The sequence below is a fragment of the Epinephelus lanceolatus genome, chromosome 19, assembly GCF_041903045.1.
Source record: "Epinephelus lanceolatus isolate andai-2023 chromosome 19, ASM4190304v1, whole genome shotgun sequence".
NCBI lineage: Eukaryota > Metazoa > Chordata > Actinopteri > Perciformes > Serranidae > Epinephelus > Epinephelus lanceolatus.
The window spans coordinates 3,610,301-3,620,707 of NC_135752.1; the positions used below are offsets into that span (position 1 = coordinate 3,610,301).

The 10,407-nt window shown below is 38.3% G+C and overlaps 1 protein-coding gene across 1 annotated transcript; it reads right to left on the reverse strand.

Annotated features, from left to right (window-relative positions):
- Positions 1–507: 507 nt before the first annotated feature.
- On the reverse strand, positions 508–8,465 carry naif1 (nuclear apoptosis inducing factor 1). Its single transcript, XM_033646431.2, has 3 exons — positions 7,896–8,465; positions 4,707–4,757; positions 508–1,494 (listed from the first exon to the last, which is right to left on the reverse strand). The coding sequence occupies exons 1-3, from the start codon at positions 8,338–8,340 to the stop codon at positions 944–946; spliced, it is 1,047 nt and encodes a 348-aa protein (XP_033502322.1). The 5' UTR covers positions 8,341–8,465; the 3' UTR covers positions 508–943.
- Positions 8,466–10,407: the final 1,942 nt, after the last annotated feature.

The window sequence follows — 10,407 nt, forward strand, 5'->3', positions numbered from 1 at the left end:
AATTGTAAAACTGTGTGACAGGTGTTTGCAGTGTGCAGAGTAGGGCAATTAACTTTAGAATTTTGAATGACAGTGTGTTCTTTGTGAAAACAAGAGATTTTCTTCATGAAAACTGTGCCAAATGCAGAGAATTGTGTGTAGTGTTTTGAAAAAAGTGTGATTTAGAACTGCAATTTGAGTGTAAAGCAGGAATTGTGCTTGTAGTTTAGCAGAATTGGTTCAGGGGGTTGGTGCATGAGTTACATGTTGTGGTCATTGTGTCTCAAGTACCAGTATTTGTGTGTAAACAACTGAGAAAAACTGTAATAAAAAACACAAAGTATATGACTGTGATAATCAAATTTTAAAAGCAAATACTGTATTTCACATAACATACAGATTTCATCCCAGTTTATAGTTAATTTGGAAACATGCTGCTGCTCCATCAGTCATGACACTTGCTTACACACACTGACCTCTTGTGGTTGATTGATAGTGATGCACCCTGTAGGGAAAACACAGCACTGATGATTTTCCTCAAATTTTATTCAGTACTGAAGACAAAGCGCACACTAACTAAAGACTCCAGCTGACTCTGGTCTTTAAAAAAGAATAGATTACTCTTCATTCAGGGGAAACTGCAGGATGACTTAAAGGAACTAAGAATTAAATGTTTATCCCACACTGGGATTGTAACTGCCTTCATCTTTGCATTAAAAGCTTAAAAGCTGCTAATTACTGACGGAAGGTAAAAACTAAAAGTATTGTGTAAAACATAACCTTTTTCTGAATCATAAAACATATATTAAATTCTGTACACGCTCAATCCAAGGCAACTTTTGACAACTTTTCTTTGTACATTTAAGTCTATGTGCATGGACGCCTCTATGTACAATGCAGATTGGAGGCAGTGCCACACACACAAACACACGCACATACACAAACAGACACACAGACACAGTTTTTATTGTGTCTCCTCAGCTTGTTGTGGAGGCGGTGGAGGTGTTTTAGGCCTGCTCTGCTCCTCTGTTCCAGCTCCGTCAGCTGTTGCTCCTGCTGCCAAGCTGCTGGAATTTGCGACCTCTGTCCCACTCTGCAGGAATTTGCGCAGGTCTTTCAGGGCAGGCCTGAGCATCTGCACTAATGCTAGCAGGGCAGCCTGGGTACCTTCCAGGGCCTGGGCCTGTCTTTCCTGGGCAAATGCCTGTGCCTCCTGAGAGCGTCGCATCATCTGCAGCAGCTCGTTCTGGCCCTCCAGGTGCTGGGCAATCTGTCGAATGTGGACGTTGGTGACTCTCTGCTCCTGCAGCAGACGGGCTGAGTTGAGAGCGATGCGGCTCTTCAGCTCCTGAGGTTTGGCCTGACCCTGTGGCGGAGGCGGGGAAGCTGAGGATGAGGCCAGCATCTCCACTGGAGCCTCAACGGCTGTCACCACAGTGGGAGTGGAGTCGCTTACAGTGGTGGTGCAATACTCCACCACACCTCCATCCTCCAGGGTGTGGTAAGTTGTTTCAGCTGGAAACAGGACAGAAAAACTATTTTTCAGTTAGGAATTACTTTGGTTGAAGAGTCTGCAAGTTTCCATTCAAACCCATAAAATGAAAATAAATTTGTGATCTACTTATCCTCTTGTCACTCAAAAGCACTACTTAAAGGAGTAGTTTAACATTTTGGGAAATCTGAAAATTTGCTTTATTGCTTGGGTGATAATTAGAAAGACAACTTTCCTGTTTGTGCATAAAGTATGGAGCTGGAGCAATTTCTAGCCACATTTCAATCACATTTTATGCTCGACCAGCTGGTTGTTGAAATCTGAGACAGTCAGTCAAAATGAATTATTGTCACTGTAAATTACAATGGGAGCAAGTAAGGATTTACTCAGGCTCATTCATCTTTCTTGAATGGTTCCAGAAAACACAAAAATCAGTGGCTAGAATTACCACCATGCAGTTGTATGCCTCCACAAACACGCCAAGTTGCACATATAGTTTACATCGATTTTTGTGAAAACATGGTTGCTTCACACACCCTCAGCAGCACAGAAGATCTATACAATAAGCACAGTTTCAAGGGGCTTTCTTTGTGCCAAATTTGAAAAAAAAAAAAAAAAAAATCCCTCAAGATGTTCTTGAGATATTACGTTCATGAGAGTGGGATGGACGAACAACCCAAAAACATAATGCCTCTGGTCATAACTATCGCTCATGCAGAGAGATAAAAATAAATAAGCCAGCTGGATAACATCAGGATTTTCAAATAATGAACAAACCAGTGGAGGGAGCAGTGCAGCAGGAGGATGAAGGGTCACTGCTGGCTGCTCAACTGACGCTGTAGGATTCAAATGGGTTAGGGGGGACAAAATTTGCAGGGGTGCGTAGGGTTTACATTCTAGTTTTTCAGTTTTTAATATATTTAAAAGTAATCAAACAGAGAGACAGTAAGGCGGCTGACGTTGATTGCACCTACCCACAACATTCAAGCAACTAGGGTATGGCAACACCATTTGGACAAACCACACCATAATACTACAACGGTTAGTGATGATAATGGCAGTTTGTTTAGTTTATTTATGTTTGTGATTACCTTTGCTAATGATTAGTTAGATTAAGTTAGCACAAACCTACAAAGCAGCAGCGGCTTACATCCAACACTGAGCCTTTAAACGGTCCAGATAAACTCAAACCAAAAAGACTCAACTCTGTTGTTAACACTTACCATGTGATGCTACATTTAGCCCTGTCACCAGCACGTATACATGCACAGTTAAGTCGAGCCACAGTTATAGCTTGACTTGGCCATTTAATTAGACTTCGGTCCTTGTCTACATATACAAGCATGGGAGGGCAATCGATTTATTGACCAAAGTGTGTCAAGCTCCGCTACGATGGGTGGCGATAGGCCCCCTTTCACCCTTTCAGCTTGTTAGTACTGGACCTTTTTCCGGTTGGCCTATTATGTCACAGACCAAACAATCGACAAACAAGTTAGCTACAGTTAGCTAATGGCAAACTGGTACCGTGGTGGACAACTTTACAGGTCTGAACTTTTCGTCCATCCAAAAATGCATGGCTCTGGATGTAGATTTTGCCAGGTTGTTACCAGCTTCTTCTTCTTCCGTTACGCATTCAGTGTTAATCAATTTCTGGGTCAAAGCCCAGGGTGGAAACTGTGGAGCATATGCAGAGCGTCACGGCCAATTTGGGTCTGATTGACTGTATACAAGCAGGAGGAATTTGACTCCCAATTGCATTATCTGGGTGTGTTAGTCTGGCTTTGAGAAATTTGATTTAATATGATTTCAGCTGAACTAACAGGTTTACATGTATTTTAAAAGCCTGGTTTTAGTCGAACTAATACAATAAATCGATTTTCTCTAATGTCATGTAAACATACTGGCTCTGTGTGTGTGTTTGTGTGTGCAGACTCTATATGTATATATCATTTATTTAACCAGGTCAGATTAAAAATCTCTTTTTCAAGAACGACCTGGGACCTCTGACACAACTGTCCTCAGCGCAGAGCTCACACACCCACAGCAGTTGTCTCCAGTGTCTCTGCGGGAAGATGGACGGACTTTACTTTCTGTTTCAATTAACGTAACTTGTGGATGACCCACTGAAATGTCTGTTTTGACAGATTATGTTGAAGCATTTAATTTCAACTCTTAGGCAAAATTCTCTCCAACAACTAAAGTGGGTTGGAGAAGTTTTTTAATCTATTTTATCTGAAAAAATAAGTGAACATTTGAAGAGCCAGAACTCATCTTTGTTTTTGTTGTGTTAACAATAGTGATGTCAGATTTGGTTAGGTCAGGGCTATGGAATATTTAACCATCCACCTTGGCTTACTACATCTTACCTTTCTTACCCTCAGGTGTACATAAACTACTTTTAATAATACAAAAATGTGAAATTATCAGTTATCTTATCAACCACGAGAAGCAGGTGATTATAGGTTATGGTACTGGCTGAAAAAAAATCCATATGGTGCATCCCTAATCTCCTTACATATTCAAATACTTCCAGTCAAGAATGACTTATGACCCCAGTAATGACTGAAAGGGCAACAAAAAAACAGGGCAATCTAGCAAATGATGAAGTAAATATTGAACTCATGAATGTGAGATTACGCCTCTCTAAATGAATTTAGGCTGCTACCACATGAAAAACATTATTACAATATCAGAAAATGCTAAATATCTCAGTAAGGGATTAAATAAAACATTAACTTTCACTTTATTTTATTTGATTTTATTGATCATTTTAATTATTTGATGCCTGTACACCTGTATAGTGTCTTATCCAAAATGACATAAATCAGTTAATCTAATGCTTGGTCCAACAAACCTAAGGGCTGGGAGGTGTTCTGACTGTGGCCCTAAAAAGATTTATTTTAAAATATTTTGAGATATATTAAGATTTTATTAAGATTTTTTTTAGATTTTTATTGTCCCTGTCCCAAACATTTTTAGTCCAACAGACAAATATCAAAACAGCATTCTCTACTTCATTTTATCTTTTTACACTTATATGCCTCCTCAGGTATCTGCTATCACAGATGCTGATCCGAAATCTTAATTAATAATAATCAGTTCCATGCATGGAAACCTTCCTATGTGCTATCTACCCGTACAAAGACATGTCCTTTCAAATAAGACTGATGTCCATGTTTCAGGTATATAATATTACGCACGTACAGAGGGATATTGCAGAAGAAAAAGAACTTACTGTTCAGTGGCTTCGTTTCATCACAGACTGTACCTGAGCCAGCTGGAAGGGCTACAAAAAAACAAAGACAGAATAGGAGGCTTAAAACAAAACGAAAACAACCAGCAGTCAAAGAAAAAGAAGAAAGACGTCTAAAACGCTAAAACACTGTGAAATTATTAGGCTAAAACCTACAAAAACACTTGTATGGTTCTTCAGTATTTTTCTTCTTAAAGTGCTTAAATACTTGAGTGCCCTTTTAAATCTGTTCTTCAGATAGTTTTGGGCTCTCAAAGTAAAGACAGTAGGAGATATTAACAGGTTTTTCTTTCCAACCAAAAGGTGACTTCAGTGATTTACACTGGAAACAGACCCCTTCTTCTGCTTTAACTTGTCATTATGAAGTAAATGTTGATTGCACAATATAGGGATGCGCGATAATATCGGCACGTCATTGGTATCAGCCAATATTGACTTTAAAATGAACAATCAGAATCAGCCAACATGCTTTTTCTTATTTTGCATAATGAATGAATATTACATACATTGAAAAGCAATGTATTTCATGTCTCCATCTGCTGGTGGGCCATTGTGATTAGAGTATGCATGCATAATATGATCTTAATTCCACTACAGAAGAGACCTGATGATCACTAATATTAGGTAGGGAAATAAAGTGGATATACCGATATCGGTGTGGGTTATCGGCCAAATGAGTTGTTACATATTGGCATATCAGATATTGGCAAAAAAATCCAATATCGTGCATCCCTCGCACAATGTAAAGGCCACAGAATAATGACACCATCAGGGTTTACACAGTAAGCCTGTAAGCCTCTCTTTTACTATGTAATTCTGTCTGCTACTACTGGACACAATCTCCCAGGAGAATGAAGACTTGATTTACAGCCCAAAAAAGTACGTCAACCATTGTGCAACCAAAACGGGAAGAGGATAGCACTTTTGTTTCCCTGATAGCTATCAGGAGCTAACTCCAGTTACCAAAGAGTATCAGTGTAAATTCTTTGCAATTCCTATACCCAGTAGCAGAAATGGTGGACGGTGGAACAACCAAAGTAACTGTGGTAGTTGCTAGCCTCTGTAGAAAACAAAGCAATCCAATTTTCTTTGCAACAGTCGGTGCCAACAAGAATACCACAAAGTTGAAAAGTTGTCTGATTCCACTTTAATGCAGTTTTGATATGAGAGGAGGAACTAATGAGTAAGATCAACTCATTAAAACATTGGTTCCCCACCTGTGGGCCAAGAGGCCTTGAGTGGTTGCCAGATTAATCTGAGGGGTCATGAGAAGATAAACAGAGCAGGACTTCAGAAAAAAACACATATTTCAGCTACACATGTCTAGGTTTACTTTATCAGACTTTTCTTCATTTTTTTTTTACCTTTGGATTTTTGGATAATTTTACCCCTTTAGGCTTAAAAAAGTAGATGAAGAGTCAGTCTTTGAGTCTTTAGATATTTATGTTGGGGAGTCACAAGCCAAAAAGTTTGGGAATCACTGTTTTAAAGACAACCTGAAGAACTTCTGTTGATTTTATATACACATACATACATATATATATATATATATATATATATATATATATATATATATATATATATATACACATATATATTAGTGTTGTCAGGATACCAAAATCTTTGTTTCGGTACCAATACCAATATGAATTTCGATACTTTTCAATACTCTTCGGTACTTTTCCTAAGGAAAAGTCCTTTCGGATACAAACTTTTAGAACAATAAATAGTAGGGGTGTAACGGTACCAAAAAAATCATGGTTCGGTAAGTACCTCAGTACGGACGTCATGGTTTGGTAACTCAAATGTCCCACCAAGTTTGTGTTGTCTCGTGTTGTCTCCCTTTGCAAGGCAGACTTTCTCTTGTCTTTTTTCACGTGCGCCAGCTGTGAATGTTGATACAGGTGTTGTCATACACACCACTTGCGCAATCTGTGCTCCAGTAGGAACAAGAAAGGCATTTGTGTGCATAATTGAGTAAAATAAATTAACTAAATTAATGAATTGAATCAATTTCAAAGTACCGGTATTTTCCAAATGCAGTATAGCACTGTTTGGAATACTCTAGTACCGCGGTACTATTTTAGTACCGGTATACCGTGCAACACTAATATATATACATACATATATATATACACACACACATGCACACACAAATATATATATATATATATATATATATATATATATATATATATACACACACACACACACACACACATATATATATATATATATATATATATGTATGGTGTATATACATATTAGGGGTAGGGGGAAAATTGATAGAGCATAGTATCGCAATATTTTTGTGTGGCAATATCATATCATCACTTAGTCACAAGTATTGATGTTTTTAATTGTATAAATTATTAATATTACAAATCAGGTGAACAGACTGAAAACTTTATCTTACTAGATAAAACAGATGCTGACAAAAATTTCCTTTGGGGACATAATTTGTTGATTTTTTTTTTTCTTTTAAAAAAGGTAATAAATCGAAATATATTAAAATATATTAAATCAAACTCGTAATTTTGTCACATGTCAACATATTTATAATTGCTATAATAGTATGTATTATGTAATATATAATGTGTAATTTGTGGTAGAGTTTATTTAGTTGTACTATTACACAGAATATAAATCTCACTGAGTTACTGTTGTTCACAAACTAAAGAAATGAGAGATAATTTCTGTTTTGTCACTTATTTTATTGCATTTCTATGTTCTTGAATAATAATACATTTTTAACTAATTTGTAATATCGTAAGAATATCGTTGTCACAAAAATACCCTGAAATATTGTGATATCATTTTACAAGTGCTACCATACCGTGCTTGCATTTGCTCAGAGTCAGGGTGCATGCCTTCTTGTCTTTTTTTGTCCTTCAAAAGCAACTGTCAGTAGTGCCGCATCTGTCCCACTGTTGGATATAGGCCTGTATTGTTCAACTGAACACAATCTTCCGCAACACATGGTAAGTTATGCACATAATGTTTCTCAGCCTCTCAGTTCGCTTTCTAAGCCGTATTTTTTTTACGACGCTCTAAAGATTAATCCATCAGAGACACACATAAACTTTTCTTGCTGATTATAGCGGCATGTATACCTCCAGCACTGTAACTTCAGCCTGAGCATGCTCACAATGAAAACTTTTACCAACTTACTCTCTGCCAGTGTGACGGTGGTGGCGGCGTTGACTGTAACAGGTAAAGTTATCTCAGCATCCGAGTCTCCTGCAGGTAAGCTGATGATAGTGGCCTCCCCCAGGAGGTTACAGATCCTCTGCTGCATCGCAGTGAGGATGACGGGAACTGGAGTGCAGTCAGCGGAGGTTGCCTCTATAGCAGCCCGCGCCTGGGCGACTTTCCGCCGGACCTCCGTCTTCATGTCAGACCACTTCTTTTTCACCTCGGACAACTCTCTGGGACAGGTGGTGACGGCGTTCACCTTTTTCAGGATATCTGCCCACGCGTTATTCTTTGCCATGTGGGTGACTCCAGCATTGAAGTGGTTAACCAGTGTGTGCTTTTGTTTCTCTATTTCTTCCACAATAATTTCCACCTCTCTCTCCGAAAAATTCATTTTTCTCTTTTTCGCGACCGATGCCATAATTGCAGAAATTCCTCTTTTGAAGAGGCACTTGTGCGTATAGTACGCAAAAATAGTAGGATTTACTCAATTGATGTGCGCAACGTAATGGCTTCCAGAATCGGCTTCTTCTTCCTACTAACAACGCTTACGTTAACTGGGCGTGAAGACCCGCCTACTGACACCCTATTGGCTGGATGTCTCGCGGTCATGCTATATTGTCTGTGACTATTGGCTGAGTTAAATGCCAATACTCAACTAGCCAAATAAAAACAAAATAAAAATTCTCACTTTGTATCACAGCCGTAGTTGATGAATACGAGTTGGTGTTATTTTTTTCTTCCTTTTATTCATTTCAACATTTCAATAATGGCAGCAACAAGCAACAATAACTTGTTATAAAATGTAAAATGAATATGAAATTAAAAAAATTAAAACATTTATTTTAAAATAGAAAAAGCTACATGTATTTTTAAATAGGGATAAAACACACTTTGTTTGTGCCATTTTAAAGATGCATTCTGTCAAATATGTGTATCAAGTATGTATTACAACAAGAGTAACTGCTTTTTACCCCTAAGTTATTCTGAATATTGGACACTGTATTTCAAATGTCTACAGTGAAATGACAGCCAGATGTCCTTAGAGGCACTGTCACAGGTCAGCGAAGTACAAAAAAGGGATATAAACTGTACATTGGGCCACACTGAAGATGGGCACATAAATGAACATCTACTTAGTTGTCACTCTGATTTCTGATATATGTTGATATTACTGTTATATGTGCAGGCAAAGTATGTTAACTCTTTAATCTCTTTCACTACCATCATTACTGTCTTTGAAAATGTTGATTTATACTTACAAAGGTAGGTAGCTGTTTGAGATGTCCTCCCCCATCACACCTGTCATGTACACACTTTCCTTTCTCAGCATTGTTGACCTAATCACAGGAGTAGGCCAAATACTTTTTTATATACCACTAAATGGACATAAATTCAAATTAAAAAATAAATCAAAATACTGATCCTATGGTTAAAGGTAAAGATGAAGTGGTTACAGCAGTGGCAGTATCATTGCCTACTAATAGTTGTAAAAAAAATCTTTACAAAAACATGACAGATATTTTCCCACCAAATTGTTTATTTCATTACATGTAAAATGACTTCATCCATATGGTTTCTGCTGGGATTTTTCCACTTAAACACTACTCCCTTTAAATCCTCTGATTTTGGTTTAATACAGGCCCAGTGTTTAGGGACTGTTCTTTTTTTGTCAGAGGAATGGAGTTGCTGGTTGTGACTTAATTTTTGTTTCTCTTTTTTTTTTTGACCCTTCCCAAGCTACAACTATTTTTCCTTGAGCTCCCCTGGAGTGTTGGGGAAAATGACCCTCCCTTCACCATGAACAGACCCTAACCATAACTTTTTCTATTCATAGTAGAGCTGTCAAAATAATGTCTTAATTTTGATTAATTTATCAGAGAAAAAAATAACACCTTAAAAAATTAACACTGAATAATTGCGTTCCATGTTGCCCTTTGATCCAGAGCGTCACTGAAGGCCACACATGATGGAGGCAGATGAGGGTTGGGGCTGAAGCCTATCCTAGCTGATATTGGGCAAGAGGCGGGGTACACCCTGGACAGGTCACCAGACTACTACATGGCTGACACATAGAGACAGACAAACATTCACGCTCACATTCATACCTACGGCCAATTACTTTACAATTACTTTCACCAATTACTTTAACCTGCATGTCTTGGACTGTTGGAGGAAGCCGAAAAATAGCCGCGCTGACACAGGGAGAACATGCTAACTCCACATTGAAGTGCCCCAGTGTGAGAAGTCACACACAGACTTCTTGTGCCAGAAAAGAAGGAGATGAAAGAGGGATGGGAGACATTTCCTTCCAAACCTGTGATTTAGGATCAGCACTCAAATGAGCAAATGTAAACCATCATCTGTTCTCCACCTGCTACAAAGACACAGTGTGATTTCAAAAGCAGACGGTCACAAGCAGAAAGTCCATCATGTGAGACTGCAGTTCTACCAGAGATATACAGACAGGACAGCATGCTGGTTTGCC